The sequence below is a fragment of the Argentina silus genome (genome assembly GCF_951799395.1).
Source record: "Argentina silus genome assembly, chromosome: 5".
Lineage (NCBI taxonomy): Eukaryota > Metazoa > Chordata > Actinopteri > Argentiniformes > Argentinidae > Argentina > Argentina silus.
The window spans coordinates 6,342,507-6,364,001 of record NC_139659.1 but is presented as its reverse complement, the minus strand read 5'-3'; the positions used below and the strand labels follow the sequence as shown (position 1 = coordinate 6,364,001).

The following is a 21,495-nucleotide window of genomic DNA, read 5'->3' as shown; positions in this document are numbered from 1 at the left end:
TTAATTACATATACATCACAGGCTTATTGAAGCCTTTATAAAGCACTTACTGTATGAGGTCTACATAGATGCTTCACAAATATTTACGGGGACATATCATTATATACCTGGTTTATGGTTATGCCACATTTGTAGAATGCCAGATATATGTAAATACACCCTTAATATAGTATGCATTTGCTTGTTAATGGTTAATAAAGTGTCAATGTAGGTCTCACAAATGGTTTATGAATGAGCCTTTACGAATGGTGAGATGTTGAAGCTGGACCTTTTGCACTGCACTGAAACAGTCTCTAACTCTGCCAACCACACCTGTTACAGGTGTGAGTCTGATTACACAGAGTCATTGGTCAATGGGCCTCCTTCATCAAGAGTGCGGAAGTTGTGCATAAGAACGAACTCAGCATTGAGAACTTTTCAGCATTCATCAATTTCCTCTTAGTTGAAATATGTTCTTGAGATAATAGTACATTTACGAGTGCTCCAGACCACTCGTACACACATTTCCTTGATGCAGTGCGTCACATTACATCACATAATATCCTATATACCCTGCATAAGTAATGGGACAGTGAAGCATTTTTTCTTATTCTGGCTCTACACTCCAAAAGTTTAGATATAAAATCAAACAATTACTGTGAGTAGATTGTTCAAAGTAGAGATTCTCATATAGATTATATATATATAGTGTATACAGTATACACCAATAACAATCCACACAATTGAAGATCTAGCAATGTTGTGTCTGGTGTCATGGCTAGAGAGTGTCTTCAGAGACTTCAGCGATGTGTTTGCTGAGAGGAGATAGTGTGTGACTGATTGAACTCAGAAATGTCCTTGTATGGTATATTCTGGGCATTCACAACTACCTGCCTTTGCATCCAATTTAAGAAGATTTCCTCTCTGTCTCCCTTGGCAGGCGAAAACTGCTCAGGAGCCTCTAGTCACTCTCAAACATATTGCTGCGGTCTCTGAAGACATGCTCTCTAGCCAACGACACCAGATGTACCATTGTTACATCAGTATATTGATACAACACATTCATGTATTAGCCTATCATCAAGTACATCAACAGATATGTTAATGCTCCATCAAGTAAATGTGCATACGAGTTGTCTGGAGCATAATAAATGAATTATTATCTCAAGAGAATATTTCAGCTAAGAAGAGATTTATGAATGCTGAACAGTTCTTGAATTTGTTCTTACGCATGACTTAAGAGCAGATCCATGCGTACGCATGATTGATATATGAGGCCCAGTGTTTTTTCCTCATAAAATCCACCCCCACCCCCCTTTTCTTTACCTGCTGCCCCCACCCCGCCCCATACCAAACTATCCATTTGTCCTGTGATTAATTGAGCCCTCATGCTTCTTGATCTTTTCATCATTCACAGCTCAACAGCTTGAGAGAAAAAAAACCCCACTCTTCCTCACAGCCCCTTCATTAGTTTAGTGCTATAATTTGCCATTTTTCTTCTTTTTCTTTATTATTTTTTTCTTCTTCTCTATGTGGTATTAAAGATCATTTTGGGTGATTATTTCTGAGATATTGGCACATGCATGGGCTGCCTCTAGTCTATTCTCTATTCGCAAAGATAATTGTGGAGAGAAATCATCTGTCAAACACTCTCGTGGTTCCCTTTTACAAAGAGAACAGAGCTGCAGTGGAGCTTCTCAATTACGGTAATGATGGTAATGGAGTCTATGAAATGTGCTGAACAAAGCCATTAAACATTTTGAGGGTTCAAATTGTTCAGAATGGACTTTCTGCGATAGTGGGTCTCTTTTTGTGCACTATTCTGCTGTGCTGTATAATAAATAGGAGCATAGGTTATGAGACGATAGAACATAGCAAGGCTTGTTTTTTTCATGAACAAAGAGAGTGCAGTGCATGCTACTGCAAACCATAAATATTCCAAATTTTGGTTTAATACAGAATCTTACTTGTAACGTTTTGGTATAATGAGCGGACCCAGGTGCAGTGCATATAAAGGAGGCAGACGAGTAGGCAGTGATACCAAACAAAAGCATTTTTTACTAGAAAGTAGAGTAGACAAAACAGGACACAAACACAGACTTAACAGTTATTATTCTTTGTGAGGTATTGCTAGCAATAACTTATGAGCGGAGAGAATGTGGAATACCGTGATGATGGATCGCTGGCCTAAAACCAAATCTACTGTTACAGTAGATTGTCTTTTCTCATGCATTTCATTATTGTTTAAGTCACTAGAACCGGAGGGCAAAACAAAGAGTCTTCCACACGGCAGCCTCTCCCCTTCAGACGAGATGTGATGCTAAGGGACTAGAATGATACCCTACAAAGACAAAGTACAGTACACTGGAATGGACAAACTGAGGGATGGAGAGGTCAGGGTTGAATACATAATACATCCTTCAATACAGAGTTGAATACATAACACATGGTTCGATAGACCTGCCAACATTTCATTTCGCTTAACATTTGGCTGAAGAAATGGCCGGGACATAGACAGAGATGACCCAGTATGACCCCCTGAGGGAGGTAGAGGCCGGAGAAGAAAGAGACTCATCTTTGAATCTCAGTTTATGTCTCTGCCTCCGAAAGACCGGCGGCCTACGCTTCGCTGGCTCTGCAACTTGTCAGGTGGAAAAAGCCAGTTTAACTGTGGTAACATGCATTGTTTACCCATATGGATCAACCTAATGGCTATTCAGTGCATCTCTCTCACCCACACTGCATCCTCACGCCAACACTTGTTTGTTGTTCTCCTTCGCAGCCAAATATAGCGCCCAGCCTGGCCAACTACTCTGTTAGTTTACTGCTGTGGTCAATGTCTTTTCTTTCTTTTTTTCACTTTCCAAAGAATGTTAACAATTTAGTAGATAGCAGTATTGTATTGAAAAAGCACAACAGTAAACAGTGCTTGTTTACATTATTTAAAATGTATTTTAGCAGTGCTTGATTGAGCTTACCTGGCACAATGGAACCAATGGAATAGTTTGCAAAGTGCCAGTCCTGCCCATCTGGGCACTCCAAATAGGTTTAATCAAACACTTCAAGTAATTATTGTTACAAGAAACAATAATTATTTCAACCCAGGTCATGTTCAGACAGGTGTACTGTATCTGCACATCCAAATGCACTGTTACGTTGCTTAAAGTGTTCAGCTGGGTTATACTGTGCCTGTACTGTGCAGATGTTGGGTTGGGTCATGTTTTGGCAGTCCAGTGACGTAGAGAAAACGATGGAAACTCAGCACTGTCATACAGTACACTGTGTGTACTTTGTACTGACTGTCTTGTACTGGAGCCCTTGTACTGTGCAGTAATTAATTCTTCTAGGCTTTTCAGTCTCTGTAATACTGGATTGCGTTCAGGAACGCTGCAGATCAAAATAGTATAAATAGAACAGAGTAGTCAGATGTTAACGAAGTTCCTTTGGGGAAAAAAATAAATAAGTTCTTCTAATTGTAATTCAGAGAAGCATTTCTGTTTTACATTATCTTTTTTGGTCTGAACGTTCCAGCAACATTGTGCCCTGCTGAACACGGCGGCCCTGATTTGGTTTGAAAAACAAGTTGTTCCCAACTGTTCTGATGACAGTTTTCAGGCCTGACTTTTCAAGTAGAGAGTGCCTTCCTGTGTTATCGGCAGGCCCAGTGTCCCATTGATCAACAGGATCCATAATCCTAACCAAAATCAATGAGGCTGGTGGCCAACAGCCCTTTGCTAATACAGAAAATTGACATTTGAATGGGAATTATGCAGCAGTGGTGTTGAAGATGAATGATACGACTCTGGGGTCTATCTGTTCATTCATCAAAAGAGAGACAATCATTTTGAAGACACTGTACACACTGTGATGCTGAAAGCCTGGGGAGGTAAATCAGACACATTTTTGCTGGTGCTGCATTTAAGGATTTTCAACTTGACGGCAGACATACACAGGCTGTCATACCAGCAGCAGCTTGTTTTTAAACACTTTTCAAACACATTGAGGTGAGATATATTACACCTAGTGGGTGTTTATCATGGAGTGAGCATAATTGCACCGCCGCGTTGTCTGAAGCAAGGACGAGAAAAAGCACTCTAATTTAAACGTGTCATAAAAAGGAGACATTGGTTCAGGAGCTAAGACTAGGAGAGTGACTATTCTATTTTGGGGAGTCCTCATACTCTTTCGTCTGATTCTCTCAGTCGTTTGGTTTTTACAGGCAATTTCATCCCAGGCAGATGAATTATCTGTTTGAAAGTGTGGTTGACAGTGTTAATGTGCCTTAGTCAGGCCTGTTTAAATAAGCAGCCAGGCATACAATATATAAGTCTGAACCGCACCACAGCTACTGTATTATACTGAGTTATACAGTCGTGGACTGGTAGAGTATGCAGCGCAGCCTGATTATTACATGTATAAATCAATGTTCCACACTGCTATACATTCATACAAATGGCAAAAGTTAAAGGGATACTTTACTCAAAAATCTATTTTCTCATCAGTCCATTGACACAAAATGCATGTTCATCTCACTTTTACAGGAAGTAAATATGAGCTTGTCATTAGGACATCTATGAAGCTGAGGCAAAAAGTAATTATCCTTGGTACCAGACTTATACTTGGGATGAGAAATATATTTTAATAATAGACAATTATTTTTTCAATTAGGTGTCCCTTTAAGTGTGTTTTCTAGCTAAATCTATGATTTGCTGCAATGCAACCCAAACAGTACTTGAAACATGCTAAGAAAAAATTGCAATAAAAATAGCTACCCAGTTGATTTGTTCCTCATTGTCCACACATCAGATTCAGATGATCTAGAGACATGCTATATATCTGACAGTCATGTGATTTGCTGCCTTGGACCCCAAACCCACACACACACACACACACACACACACACACACACACACACACACACACACACACACACACACACACACACACACACACACACCAAGTCGAGATGATTCTTTTTTTTTTTTTTTTTGGTGTAACCAAAATAACTTGTTATGGCAAATCACAACACACACTGTGGAGCTTGAGCCTGTCAGTCCAGAGCTCTGGCCTTGGCTCAACGGGATAATTATGTGTCAATCTCGATGGGAGTACAGTCTGTCTACAGTAGTTTTAGCCCTGTGCGGAGACAGGCACATCAGACATGCGCTTGCATGGCCCATATAAAGGGGCATGGGGTGACCAAGTAAATCCTTCCCCTGTGTGATCTCTCCCAAGAGCCATTAGGAGAGGCTCCCGGTTAGTTTAGGGTGTGCCAGAATAGAGTGCAGAAGAGGAAGGTGTAGGTTAGGGGGATGTGGATGATTGGGATGACCAAGTGCCAAGTGTTCCATGTAATATGCCTACTGAGGAGGGAGCAGGAGAGCGGGATATGTGGGTTAGGGGGATATTCATCTCCTTCCCAGACACAATATACTCTGAGGGCCTGGTGGACGAACGCGTCAAACTTGGCCTTCGTTTACCCAATACAAAACAATCAAATGTATTTGTATAGCACTTTTTACATATACAAATGTTGCAAAGTGCTTCACAACAAGAACAATACTAAACAAAATAAACAATAAATACAATACAAACAGTCCTTTATCATGATTGGAGAATGTGTAGCTGTTGTTGTTCTATGCTATAAAATGTAATTCAAATCAACCTCAAGTATCATTATTTCGGAGACAACATAGATATGAAACCTACCCTTAAATGTCAAGAATCACAATGAAAAATTAGTTAGGGCCTTACTATGAGAGCCATTTAGTGATTTCCATTTCAGTCCAACTTTAAGATGTTGATAAATGAGGCCCAATGACTTTTTGACTATTTATGTGTAACAGCCAGAAAAGGTCTAGTAATAAATAGTAGCTAGAAGGAAACATGTGCCTCCTACCTCTGCCTAGTGCCACTATTCATACTCTGGCTCTTTCTCTGTCAAGGCTAGTATTACTCTATTCTGTGGCTTGTCTCAGTCTAGGCCAGTATCTTTCTCTCTCTCTCTCTCTCTCTCTTTCTCTCTCTCTCTCTCTTTTCTCTTCTCTTAGTCAAAGCAATTGCCTCTACTCTTCTCGTTCTGTTCAGTGTTTGCCTAGTAGTGTTCCTGTGATCCTCCTCCCTCCTCCCAGGTTGGATCAGAGAGACTCAGCAGTGGCAGAGCCTGGATCAGAGCCGGGCATGAATTATTTTCATTAGGGCCTTCTGTTTACAAAGGCGCCGCCGTCAGGGAAAGTTAAAACAGAAGTTATTTTCCCAATATGTATGGGTAATTGACCTCCAGTGAAACACTAATAAGGAGAAGAACTCGCCCCTGCCACTAGCTTGGAAGGGACTCAGTGAATCAGGCAATTTATTTATCTGATTTGTTTTCACTTATGCACCAGTGGCTCGGGGGAGTGGGTCCTCTTTGGCGAGGCTATGTGAGCTGCATGCTGTTCACTTCTGCGTTGTTTGTCAGGGCGAATACAGCAGTGGAGGTGATGTGAAGCTTCTGGCTGTGTATCTTGTGGATGTCTCTCTGCCTGGCACCCCCCACTGTTAGCTGTTGGATACTGTGCCACCTCATCTGATGTGAGTGATATCTTATAGGGGACTGTGTGTGTGCATGTGTGTCTAACCAAAGACATAGTCACATACTAGTGACACTCTCTCTCTCTGTCTCTCACTCTTTCTCAGACAGACAGACAGACAGACACACACACACACACACACACACACACACACACACACACACACACACACACACACACACACACACACACACACACACACACACCTGGGCTGTGTGCCCTACTCAGCTCATCTCAGAGCCAGACAGCCCTCTAGGAAGACTGGATATTGAAAATAGAAACTGTTTTCCCTCCTGCTCCTCTCTTCTTCTCTGTGAGTAACTGAGAACACCCAGCAAGTCTCCCCCTATCAGATAAACTCAGATTAGAGCTCTTCATTTGCTGTGTTCAGGAAAGGTTACTCTCTTTTCCCCTTTTCCTCGACTTTTGGCTTTCTGCTCCCTACATGTGCCAGCTCTCCTCTCGGTCTCTGAGACACTGTCTCCCACACTGGAGATATCGCTCTGTTCAAAGTTACAGTTTATCTCTTCTGTGTTCTTCCACTTCAAAAATACCAAGTCGCCCTATTTTATAATTGGATGGGGTGGTGGAGACTTTCTCATTTGGGTATTGTAAGTGGTGTGGAAGTCACATTTTAATAATGGCTTATAGTCACATTTTAATAATTGGATTATTGTGGAAGTCCAATCTCATAATGGAGCTCGTTAGCACTTGAAAAATATTTGTTTGTATTTTTTGTATGTTAGGAAGGAACAGAGACTTGATGATGAGAGGCAGTTCTGAGGGCCAATTAGCTGGTTAACGCAATGTCACAAGTGTGATGTCACTACTCCTACAGAGCAGAATTCTAATAGAACATAGTATTATTGAGTAGGTAAAAGTAGAGCAGAACAGACTCAAAAATTAGTCTATTATCCCAGAGCGATAATTGCTTTACCCTTGGGGTTTATAAAGATTCTCTACTTGATTGTACTGTATTTCCTAGTCGTGATCTACATTAGTGACATTACTCTAGACTCTTTTCATATAGACACCACTAGCTCACAGCCAACAGTGGAGTCCCAGTAGTTTCGTAGTTGACTCAGCAGTTAGTCAGATCTAAGCCACATTAGCTAATTTGCGGGGGGAATTTGATCTGAGTCACAGGCGAGTCAAAGCAGTGTCAATGTTGACGTAGCAGCTAGTCAAATCTGAGTCATGGTTGAGTCACAGTTGATCCGCAGGGGGAATCATAGGCGAGTCAAAGCAGTGTCCCTGTCAACTCAGCAGCGAGTCAGCTGAGTCACAGGCAAGTCAGACCAGTGCCACTGACGAGTCTCTCAAATATAACTAAGGAGATTCTCCTCACAGTCCAAATCCTCCACTCACATGAGACTGCAGTGTTTTGACCAAGGTTTAATTTCCACCGCCCTGGGCTATGGCAGCTCTTTCTACTGTAGGGACCTCGTAGGAACCATCTAATCTGCTATTCCCCCCACCTCGCCTCTGCTCTTACATAACAACCTCGCTCTTCTCCTTCCTTGGAAGTAATGAAATGCATGTTGCATTGAATAATTTAATCCTAACATTGGATGTATTTTATTAATTTATTTATTTAGTGCTCCAAGAAGACAGGATGAGCAGTGGACACGTTTCAAACGGAAAATTAGCAGCCAAGACTCTCTGCTACTACTGTTCTAAGCATGAGCAAAATGATTTGTTACCGAAATCAATAACATTATTGAGTGAGTTCAATACTAACTTAAGGGCAAGCTACTCTACCCCGCTGTTTACTACATTGGTGTCAGAAGTGGGATGGTGCCCGTGAGGCCTTCAGAGTGGCGTGTCCATGTGAGGGACACGGTATCGTGAAGCGTGAGCACATGCTCTCCCGAACGGAGGGGATAGTGTAATGACCCTGTTAGCATCTCCACCAAGGGAGTTAACTCTCTTGGTGTTGTCGCTAGTGCAGCCAGTTTGTAAGTGGAAGGTAGTGAGTTCGATACCCACTTAGGGCAAGCTACTCTTCCCCGCCGTTCGCTACAATATGATAAATTCCCCAAAGTCTAAACTGTGTAAAAGCACACTTTTAAATATTTGATGTTGTATTTAACAAATGTCTGAAACACACTGAACCACTGTACAGTTTTGATTGCAGAAAGGATACATGCGTACTGCCTTGCTGCGGTAGGGTCAATATGACAAACAGCACCACTGAAATTAAATATCTCTGAAATATGCCCCCTGACGGTGAAGTTAGTTACATCAGCTCCACGGCAATAGTTTTTACAGTACTGTGTCGGAGCATAACAGTTCTAGTATTGTAACTGTAGCTCAGCAGAGGATGCAACATGTCAACAATACCAGTGCACTCGACCATTTGGCAATACAGTTAGCATTTAAATACTGTAGTGAGAGTGTATCTCACTGCATTTGCATGTTTCCAGTCCGCTAAAGTTTTCGTACTTGGTGTTAAGTATGGGGAGACTAATCTCTCAGTTGTGTCAGTAATGGTGTCAACTCTGAATTCTTCGTTAATTTCCCCCATGCTAATTATCACAGGGGATGTCTTGCCTGTGGCTTCAGAGGCTTAACGAGCAGGGGGTCTTGTTACCACTGGAAAGACAAATGAGTTCGCTTGAGGCAGGGTTCCAGACACCCTGAATCGGCTATAAGTGAGAGATGGTATCGTATGAAGCGTGAAGTCACCTCTACGTACGTCATTACCTTCTTGCAGTATAGTAAACTCTGGTGTTTTAGTTTGTTTTGAATTATTATTGAATTATTCAGCTCTGCGTGTTAAATGGGCTGGACATGATTTGTTTTGGTATGAGGGATGTAGCCTTTGTCCAGAGATCTCCCTCCTCTGGTTCTAACCGTAGTTACTCTGATGAAGGGAGAGTTTAAATGAGAACCAGGAACGTCAACATGGGGAATCAGAAACTAGAGAAAATTGAGCTTCTCGGAGGAGACAAGATAGCAGAGATTAGGTTAACACTTAACATTTATTTGGTCGTATACCTGTAATTGCACTTATAATAGCATTGTATTAACATGTTTTGACAGTCATTTGATGCTTTGTCATTTCGAGATGGATGCTTAGCAGTTTCTGTCGTTACACATGTGGAATAGGGGCTGTTTCCATGCCCAAACCCCAAAACTCAAGACTCAAAACTGTATTTAGCAGAATTGAGCATAATTTAGCATGAGATCCAGACCTCAAAACATCTAAGAGTAAAGTTTAGCGTGAGGCCCAGACCTTAAAAACCCCAAAACATCTTGAGAGTAAAGAGTTTAGCGAGCACGGCCCAGGATGTCAGCAGCAGAGGAAATGAAGGGCTGTTTGAGCAGAGCAGACAGGATGAATCTGACTTAACTTGCATGATACGCTTTTCATTCATTATATGGGGATAAGAGGGGGGGATTTGGGACCGGGACTCAGGCCAAACCGCTGGTTCTCACAGCCACTTTATAACTTAATATGCACCGTGAAACATTTCCAAGAGGTGCCGGGGTTCGATGCTGAGCGTCCTGCTAGTCTTAATTAAGATTGAGTGTAGACTGGGGCTGCATTCCAATATCCACACTACTGTGGCATACCACATAACCAATGAAGCAATGCATTAGCCATTCAGCCCACAGCAAATTTAACCAAATATCCTCATTGACGCAACATTGATAAAATAAGCTAAAACTACATTGTATCATTTATTTTATCAACATTGCGTCAATGAGAATAGTTGGTTCAATTTTCTAAAATCATCAACGCACGTTGAGTTTTCGTCACATTTTAACTTAAGAGTTCAAACACAAATCAGCAACAGGTTTTCAAGGCTTGCTTTACTAACAGTGAAATGCATGCTTGTTGACTAAATCAAATATCAACCAAAATTGGATGTTGCTTTAATTTTTTTGTCTGCACGGTGTGATGCTAGTGTAGATATTGAAGCAAAGTGTGTTCCAAAATGAGTTCTTGCACTCTATCTAGAGCATATCTGTACTCTAGATAGAGCATATCTGTACTCTAGATAGAGCACAAGAGCGCATTTTTGGAACACAGCCTGGGTCTGGTGGTGAGAACTGAAGGGATGTAGGGATGTGTAGTTCATACCAGGCTGCTTTGATCTGTCTCTGCATCCACAGCCAGAGGGGCTGTAGGGTACTGTAGTACCTTGAACACCCGCTGAACAGAAGATCTTAAAGCGATACTGTTTGTCACTGCTGGTCAGTCACTTAGTTTAACAATGTGTAGTCCAGTCAGTGAGTTAGTTCAACCATGTGTAATCTGGTCAGTGAGTTAGTTCAACCATGTGTAATCTGGTCAGTGAGTTAGTTCAACCATGTGTAGTCCAGTCAGTGAGTTAGTTCAACCATGTGTAATCTGGTCAGTGAGTTAGTTCAACCATGTGTAATCTGGTCAGTGAGTTAGTTCAACCATGTGTAATCTGGTCAGTGAGTTAGTTCAACCATGTGTAATCTGGTCAGTGATTTTGCCACAATCAGTTACTCACACCTTCGCTCCCTGTTGAAACCAAGGCCTCACTGAGTTAGTTTAACCATTTGTAGTCAGTGAGTAACTCCTCCTCCCTCTCCTCCCTCCCAGGTGCCCCCACAGGCCCCCACCTCCAGGAGGACATGTCCCACTGGCAACTCCATGCCCACTACTACCCCCCTCTGCTGCGCTCCGCTTCCGTACGCAAGTTCATGGTGGGCTACGAGATGCTGGCGCAGGAACAGAGAGACCTCACTCCTGAGCAGGTTAGAGACACACACACACACACACACACACACACACACACACACACACACACACACACACACACACATACACACACACACACAGATGTTGCACACTCTCAGTCTTCACCCCACACACTTCATCCACTCCACACTCAGCCCACACAGCTAATTAGTTTTAATCACACACCACCACACACTCTCCACACATTTCAGCCCACACACTACACCCAACAGACTGCACTCTACTACACTCTTCGGAACACACCCTCACACGATGTTACACACTATTCACCTACACTGTCCACCTCACACACTTTAGCCGATATACTCCACTCCACATTCAAGATTCAACATTCAAGATTCTTTATTTGTCACGTGCATACAAGTATACAGTGAAATGCAAAAGTGACAGTGCCACAGAGTAGTGTAACAATAAGTTTACAGTGAAATGCAAAAGTGACAGTGCCACAGAGTAGTGCAACAATAAGTTTTAAAATAGAATAAAATAAAATAAAATAGAAGTACTAAAAAATATAACAGTATAAACAGTATAAACAATATAAACAGTGTAAGCAGTATAAACAGCGGTGAAGCAATGTACGCAATGGAATGGCAATATACAATGGCAATGACAGGTTGACAGTACAGATAATTACAGTGGAGGATGAGTCTGCAATGGATGATTATGTGTGTGCATATGTGTTATGATGTCACTTTATTAGGAACACCTGTACACCTTCTCATGAAGGTCACCTTCTCATCAGCTTGAAAGTGCACCTGAAAAATCTGCAGGAATTGCATGATGCAATCATGTCATCATGGACCAGAATCTCAAAAGAATGTTTCCAACATCTTGTGGAATCAATGCCACAAAGAATTGAGGCTGTTTTGAGAGCAAAGGGAGGCCCTACCCAGTGTTAGCGTAGTGTTTGTAATAAAGTGCTCTCGATGAGTGTACATGGTCACACTGTCAGATCTTTAGGGTATTGACTTTATCAATTTGGCAAATTAAAAAATGTATGCCTTGTCACAAACAACGTCAATGCATAATCATAAACATGTCAATCTAACACATAAATAGATGAGGTATTTAGCTATATTCTCCTCCCAAGTCCTTTGCAGCCGCCAATCCAAAGTGAACTGAGGATTGAGGAAAGATAGGCTGTCTCAACTCTGTAACTCTGTAACTCTCCAACTCTCCCCCCTCCCGTTCTGCAGTGTCGTCCTGTCTGATCATTAAACATAGGCAGTGCTGTTCCCGCTTAGCCTGGATTCTCTGTCAGCCAGCGCTGATTGGAGCTCTGACCTGACTGCCCCTGCGCTGAGGAGAGGGGAATGGAAATGGAGCTGGCATCTCCCTCCTTTCCTTCCCTTCATCCCTCCCTCCCTCCCTCCCTCCCTCCCTCCTTTCCTTCCCTTCATCCCTCCCTCCCTCCCATCCCTCCCTCCCTCCCTCCCTCCTTTCCTTCCCTTCATCCCTCCCTCCCTCCCTCCCATCCCTCCCTCCCTCCCTCCCTCCATCCCTCTATCGGTCCTCTTCTCCATCATTATCGGCCCTTCCAATAAGGTTGCCTGCATTACTCTCCTCTGTATCCCCCAACCCCCCCCCCCCCCCCCGGGTCTCTTCTCCATCACTACCAGCCCTACCAATGAGGCTGTCTGTAGCCAGCTTCTCTCAGGCTTGGGTTGAGGCGACCCTGGAGGTATTGATTGATAGCTTGATCAAATTAGGCCGTTCCATCCGGGCCCTGTCACAGTGCAGCAGCAGTCAGGGCTAAGAAGTCCCTCTGCAGTTGTCCATGCACACACACACACACGCACACGCACACGCACACGCGCACACACGCACACGCACACGCACACACACACACACACACACACACACACACACACACACTGTTACTAGCACTACTGCATGTAACACTGCTGGTGCAGTTTTATCGTGCTCAAACTTCATGACGGAGTAGTTCGGTTGTAGTTGTTATGGTGTAGCTCCTGATGATTGTATTGTGCTGTAAGTTATGTTTGTTATGACTTTCAGATTTTATAAGGTTTGTTTGTTATGACTTTCAGATTTTATAAGGTTTGTTTGTTATGACTTTCTGAGGGATTTATGCTCCAGATCCACCATCTCTCACTCTATTCCACTAGCCAGAATTTGGTTCCCACGACAGTATATGGAAATGCTGCAAGGTGAAAATGGTCTACTCATCGAAGTTGATTTAGATCTACACAAGTGCTTACTGGGTAGGGGGTAGGGGTTGCATTTCATTTGGGTGATAGGGGGGCCATTCACCCTAATTACATTTTTGTTTGTGTATTCATTGGAAATATTAGAAAGAGAGGGGAGACGAATGAGAGATATTAGCCTAGACGGTAGAGGCTGTGTGGAGGCAGCAGGACGGGCACTGCCCTAGTTTTAGAAGTCTGGTGTCATGGGCTGTTTCATAGAGGAATGAGATATTTTTGATAGCAAATACAGCTCAACTGCATTACTACACAAAGCCATTACTAAATGTTATATAACAAGTTGTAATGGCACATATACCTGTGGTCAACACTGTTAACACCCACCTGTATTATGTTATTCTGTGTGTGGAAGGGAGACCAGGGCCAATTGTAAAACATTTTGCAATTAACTCTATTACTCAGAGACCACTCAACCTAGACCAGTAATCTTTTTTATACTGTCTACTAATCATTCCTAGGTCTAATCATTCGTAGGTCTCTAAAGACGACGCCTCAATCACAGTATTAATTTAAAAGGTCTGATGTAACATTTGCTCCCATGAGCGGGGGCAATTGTAACAGTAGGCGGGGACAGATGTAACACCTTTATAACACCAAATAAACCCACAGAACTTCAAACAAAATGCGGAAGACAAAATAGACACACGCGAATGCTCCATTGAAGTTGTTTTAAAATGTTTTGATAATACTCATTTCACTTAAAGCAATAACATGTCATATGTGCTCAGTTCTAATAAGATTGATGACTTTCTGATGTGTTCCAGCACTACATTGCATGGAATACTGAACAACTCGCTCCACTGTCGTGTAAAACACTGTTAGGATTGGTGGTGAGGTGAACCCAAGCGGATGAATACTAGTAATACTCAGACAGTAGATGTAGTACAAAATAAAGAATCTCTTTAATTGGAGGGTTGGCGCAAGGCACATAAAACATATACTATAATAAAGGGTCAAATAAAGGTGGAGAAATCCAGGCTCCATCGACAGAGGTACACACTTACTAAGTGGAATAAAGGTTGAGCTAAGAAATAATAATAACGGACGTAAAACAGGTGTAGGGCAACGGGGTAAACAACTAGGTTACACAGACACAGACTGGCAGACAGGATAACTCACGTACGGACAGAGATAATCTCCGACAAGGACATAGGGGAACACACTATATTTAGCAAACACAGGACAGGACACACAGGTGATCGTAATACTGGTGATTGGACAGCACTGGCAGAGGACCACCAGAGGAGGGCACCAGAGTCACCAGAACAGCAACCTCTGGCGTGACAAAACACTAGGAAATAGTTTTGCACGTCTTTAGCGGATATTTTTGTAGACAAATTAGATTTGTGTCCCTTGCTCTGCCTGTCAGTTGTCCATGATCAGCTTCACACGAACACGCTGACAGGGGACACAAAAAGTTTGCTGATCATGGTTTGATTGGACTGGATAATGCAATAACAGTGCGGTAATTGGTCAAATTGCAAGCCCTTTTTTGTTTGGACACTTATATGCTACACCCTTTAGTTTAAAATAACCTGATTCCCAGCCACAGACTGATTAGTGTGATTCACAATGATGGCAAATGTAGCTGTCACTCCCATCTGTGCAGTCCTTGTGTGCCCAGGACTTGGCCAGCACTGTTTTAAATTTGGCCCCAACCTTAGCAGCCATGGCAAACATGTGCTAGCTAGCTGGTAACAATTCTGGCACATGCCAGTCATTGTCAATTTGTAACCAACAGAACAATAATCATAATGATACTAGTTAGGATTCATAGGCATTAAGCCTTAACACAGCTGAAGAGAAATACTGTGGATCAAAAAAGTTACATTTACCCCTCAAAAACGAATTTTCCCAATAAAACCTGCAGATTTTGAATTTGTTCATTCAGGGAGAAAACCTAACTCTGCATGTACTGAGTGAGTTTCATCTCTCTAACCTGTTTCTGAATAGAGAAAAGTAGGGTGTTACAATTGATCCTGGTCTCCCCTACCATTGTCAGGCTGCGGAGCGACTAAGGAACCTTCCGGAAGAGCACTACAAGGCTGGAGAGACAGATGGAGAGGCAGCAAAGAGTGCACAAGGGAGAGCAGACTGAGTATTGCTTTGTCCAAAGAACCCTTGAAATCATCCAGCAATGCCATATGATATGAAACAGATCACAGAATGATTATTTGTTTTTCATTTGTAATACATTAGTGTTGGATATTGAAATACCAAACACATTTCTTCTATTCTTGTTTAACACAAAGTCCCTATGTAAACAGTTTGATGTAAATACAATCAGTTCACACCTCCTTGTGGGGAGACATTTGAAAAGAGTGAAAATATGCCTTGTAATCTTTGGCAGGATATTGTAGCTGTGCCATTCAGCTGAAATAAACATGTTTTTTTTCTGTCTGAAAGTTTCAGGCTAATAGGTTTTCTACAAAGAATTCAGTGTTTGATATTAAAAACTAATTGTGTTGAAAATACCAATAAAAAATGAATCACAAAAATAAATTTTTTACATTTTGATGATATGAGAGGCCAAGTGAGGGTTAGTACAATTTTATCTTTTCAATGCATACTGATAACAGAACCCAACCCCAGACGAGAGTACAGCTTTCAGAGTCATCTGTCCTCCCGGCGATTACCCTGGGATACCATTCGCAGGATGACAGGGCCATCGCCAAAACTATTCACATTTCTAAGTTATACAAATTCAATATAGCTGTTGAAAATTCAGAAAAGGTCTTTCACTGGTAGAACTTCCTCCTTCCTTGTTGTTTTAGGTTTACCTTCACCGTTTTGCAGGTTTTTCAATATATTTTTTCCATCATAGCCAACTATCCTATTTTGCTTGCATACGCCTCCCCTATCAAGGGTTGTAGTAGGGCTTTATGGATGATGAACAGGGCTTGTATAAATATTTCCGTGAACAATTCCCATTAATAGTTTTTAAATGACAGACCATGATTTTCCAAATAAAATTAATAATGCGTCTTTGTCGTCCCAGCCATACCATATCCATCCTGAGAACGTCTCTCCCTATACTCCCTTGATTTGGGGAAAACTGGATCAGTAGCCAGGACCAAAAGGCTCAACCGTCCACGTTCCTGCAATAAACGCTTTCAGGGACTTGATTGACACTGGTGGGAAACGCATACCATGCGAGCTGATTCTATGTGACACTGAATCTCTGCTCTATGCATCTTTGATACATGGCAAATGTGCCCCAGGATAACAGGGGTTTCCCCAGTGTTCTGTTCCGGTTGCAAGATAAATGCTGATTAAAAATGTTGCTTAAAACTATGTAGAATTGCATGAAATGCACTTACAGAAGACCACATTTAAATAAATAAAATCTACTGTACCAAGTGGTGGGAGATTGAACTGTGTCCACCTCAACTTTGAATTAAAACTGGACGAATGCTCAACACTGGAGCTGGTTGACAAAGAGGGTCCATGACGCAGATACAGGTGAGAGAGGTTCGATTCTCAAAGGGAGAACAGATGTGACTGACCGGGGTAGGACATGGGTCTCCTGCGTGAAAGACATTAGCTTTAGCCCGCTAACTTAAAGACATTAGCTTTAGCCCGCTAACTTAAAGACATTAGCTTTAGCCCGCTAACTTAAAGACATTAGCTTTAGCCCGCTAACTTAAAGACATTAGCTTTAGCCCGCTAACTTAAAGGCATTAGTTTTAGCCCGCTAACTTAAAGGCATTAGCTTTGGGAGCTAATACATGTATTCAGGGTCTTAGGCAAGTTTACTGATTACAGGACAGTGGTTTCAAACCATCTTGGCCAAGCAGTTGGTTTGGAACATGTGTTTGATATGTTTTTGATTCATTCCTCATTCAGCTCCATCCATTACATACACTCTTCGATTTCTCCCTCCACCAGCCTACTGTACTTATTTCACTATCTATGTTAAACTGCATTATACGCAGTCAGAGTTCGAAAAGCCTAGTTAGCCTGCATGTTCCGTAGACAAAGAAGATTGTTGAAGTGTTTCTGTTTTTGAAGTAGGCTGGTTCGTAACAGTGCTCTGGTGTATCTACATGTTACAAGACACTTACTGTCTTTTCTTAATATTTGCATTTCAAAAACAAGGCAATTGCCTTTGCTTTTGTCTGTCATACCATGAAGTCTGTATGCTTAATGAAAGATGAAATAATTGATAATAGAATTATATTAGCTATCTTACACATTGTTAATTAATAAAGCAGTAATTATAGATACCCTTTGAGTTAGGACCCATGCTTATAGTCGTAACTGATACTTGGCATCCTGGAGATCAGAAATTCAAATGAGTGTTTCAAAAATTAATTTATTGCAATTTGCCTGAAGACAAGCCACTTAATGAGGAGAGTGTGTTTAGTGGCTTGTGTGACTGCTTCAGTTTCACCTGTCAGACACATTCATTAAGACAGATAACCACTCTTCACTATGTGGAAATCAGGCAATGTGAGTCAGGCTAATTACTGCAAGCACGACAGAAGGCCCTTTTTCCATCGCCAGGTGCTCCACCTCTTACTGGCTCAGTCAGATCTAAGACTGTTCTATTCCATCAGGCGTGTGTGTGTGTGTGTGTGTGTGAGTGTGTGTGTGTGTGTGCGTGTCTATGTGTGTGTGTGTGTGCGTATGTGTGTGGTTGTGTGTGTGTGAGAGAGAGAGAAAGAGAGACCAATATGTCTCTAATACCCATCTGTTCAGTCTCTGTAAGGTCTTGTAAATGAAACTGCAATGCCAAGGGTTGATTCTGAATGACCAAAAACAGTTAATTCACCAGTGTAAAAATGTTAATGGCTACAATGCAAAAAAAAACCAACAATAATAATGATAATCAGCATAAGCGGTACACACAATGTGCAAAGACACTTGCAGGACATCTCAATACTTTACTTATGTCCTTGAACGAGTGGTGATGTCTGTATTTCTGCAAATTTCAATTAAACTTGCAATGTTACAAGCATGTTAGCGGCTTAATTGTGGTAATTTCCTCAGAATAGAAGTTTCGGTAATGGCCTGAGTATAACCCACTGCCCTGGTAACATTTTATCCCACTTGCAACAAGGATAAGGGCTCGTCCTCCCAGACCCTCGTCGTCAAGTTTCATTACTTCCAGGAGAAAGTGGACGTCCTCCGAAAGGCAGCACGGGCTTCATCCATCAGACGCGACGGCCAGAAGATCAGTATTTACGACTATGACTTTATGACTATACAGCATTTTTCAACCTACTGTACATTTATTGCATGCAAAACAATGCCATTATTTATTCAGCTACACATTGAATAATAGTCACTACAAATGAAAATATCACATAGCCTAAAATAACGAAGCATGTTGCCCAACATTGGCACAGATGTGGAAATATTTAATATCATATTGATGTAGTCTAGAAATACAGCATGTGCATTATTGGGCAAAACATGTACTCCTCTAGACTGTATCTGCACACTTGTAAACCTTGAATTCGTACTGTAGGTCTAAGTTGTTGCAAAAGTTATAGGAACATATCCCTGAAAGTGGTATGTTGCAAGTGAGATTAAACCTTCAACATTGCTGCACAGGTGCATCCAATTACTCCTGACATATTTTCATTGCAAGTGGGTTTAGTCCTAATCTATCCAGACAACACTGCCCTGGTAATAAACCAAGGAAGTTATGGTAACACACGTATGTTGCAAGTGGCCCAGTGACATTTTGTTGCTCACTTTATGGCCAATTGCAAACTGCAGAACTCTGTACATACGTATATACGTTGAACGTTTGGTATGATCACATACCTTGTGTTAAAAAAAAAAGTTATCCTCGAGCCCTCCATAGACACTTCCAGTCCCCTCAGATGTGTCTAAAGGGGAAAGGGGCTGATAAGGGACTCAGGGCCCCCATCCAAAAACAACCCCAAGCTCCTACCCCCTAGACACGTGTAGATGTTATAGGGTTGGATAGATAGAAACAAGGTCTTATTGGACAGGTAGTGTACAGTGCAAGTACTAAGAAACAGGTAGTGTACAGTGTAAGTACTAAGTATTCACATTTCCTCGATAACTTTTAATTGCTTGCCAACAGTACATGTCCTGTGACCAAGAAAAGTTCACTATGTTATGGATTAGTGACAAGTTAATGTGAGAAAGCAGAAGTATACCTTATCATGATCATATAGGAGCGATTAATCTATTTTACACCGTAAAGAATCCTTGGAATGTCCTTCGGGCGGGCGGAACCTTCTCAATATGAGAGCCGGTCTTGGCAGATAGCTTGTCTTCCTCTGACTATATCTCCATCCATCCCTCACTTCGGTGATATTGAGTCAGAGCAGCTTTCTCATTAAAAACCACACGTATTATGGATGGCGTCTCTCTCGGAGGTTAGTATTGATACTGATCGATGACTAGGATCTCAATAACAGCCTTGTCACTGTTGGAGATGTCTGCCAGAGGGGGGCTTCAGTACTGAACTCTATCTGTCCTCTACGCTCCCCCAGTCAGTTGCTGACACTGACAGCCTCGTTGCACTGACTGCATATTCATTCCCCCTAGCACAATTTATGGGTCAGGAATACAATTACTGACGGCGCTGTCAGAGATCCATAAAGAGATATGTGTTTATTAAAAAGTTGTCTCTTGATCGATTGGTGTTCTCTCAGCGGAGTGACGCCGTGCTAAGCTATGCCGGTGCTTGCTGAGACAATGAAGGATCGATGACTTTGTTTGAAATAGATAATTTAAACAGTACATATTATAATACCATTGTCACGCATCATGACATTCCCCAGTAAGTGATTTCCAATGTGTTGCATTAGAAGTTTTGAAATGAGATTTTACCTGCGAAAAAAGTGCAAATGAGGTATGTCATTGCTTTATTGCTTGGAAAGCTCTGGAAATCTCCCTAAGAGTTGGGGATTGAAATCACTAATGAGTTTGTCATTTTACTGGGATGTTTTCATTGATTCGATAGAGGGCGTACAAGGTGGACTTGGTGCTGTTGCATGTGCTGTTAGGGCTCTCTTGCATACAGTAGTCTAGTGTACATGATGTGTACAGTACACTGGTCTTTCTCACATTTGGATTATAGTGTGATTTGTCAAGTAGCCTAAACAATATATCCAGTATATCAAGGCACACACACACACACACACACACACACACACACACACACACACACACACATACAGACAAACACACAGACACACAAACACACACGATACCCCGGTATCAGCTGCTCTGAGAACATCTGTCAAACATCTGATAGAATGTTGGCAACCAACCTAGCAGACATTCCAAGATTCTAGAGAGGCAAAGGGCAGATATCCAAACCCCCTGACCATCAGCAGAGAAACAGGAGACTTGTTCATTGTTGTGAAATAGAGATGGAATCTTCAGTTCACACTGGGGTCCTAGTTCTTTATCACAAAGCACAAATCCAGGCAAAACAACAATGATTGGATGGATGATTTACAGTACAAGAGAAACATCTCTGGCACTTATTAGAGAGATAGGTCGAGAAACATCTGTGGACAACCTTGAGAAATGCATTTAATTTTGGGGGCGTCAAATAGTGCTTGCTTCGTTGCTTTGTGTGTTGCCCTGTGAAGGTTACTTGTTTTCGTGTGAAGGTTTCTAGTTTTTCAGTTTCAGTAGTTTGCCCTTTGGAAGTGCTAACGACTGTCCTTGGCTTGTCTTTGACAGAGGCACCTGCAGCCCGGTGCTGCAGTACCAGTCAGGGGGAGGAACCATACAGTGTGCCAAGTCAGACACACACTCCACCTGGCCACACCTGTGGTAAATGACCCAGCAAATGGAATACTTGCCACACACACACACACACACACACACACACACACACACACACACACACACACACACACACACACACACACACACACACACACAGGCACACACACACACACACACACACACACACACACAGACACACACATGCAAAATCACATGCACTTGCACGCACGCACGCACGCACACACAC

At 42.1% G+C, this 21,495-nt stretch overlaps 1 protein-coding gene across 1 annotated transcript in view; it reads left to right on the top strand.

Moving 5' to 3' along the window:
• The window catches only part of galt (galactose-1-phosphate uridylyltransferase), a 49,012-nt gene extending 32,997 nt beyond the window's left edge, over nt 1-16,015 (top strand). The window contains exons 10-11 of the mRNA XM_083670053.1: nt 11,134-11,288; nt 15,523-16,015. Coding sequence (XP_083526179.1) covers nt 11,134-11,288; nt 15,523-15,618 — 251 coding nt within the window. The 3' untranslated portion in view covers nt 15,619-16,015. The remainder of the gene's footprint in view (nt 1-11,133; nt 11,289-15,522) is intronic.
• The last annotated feature ends 5,480 nt before the right edge of the window (nt 16,016-21,495 follow it).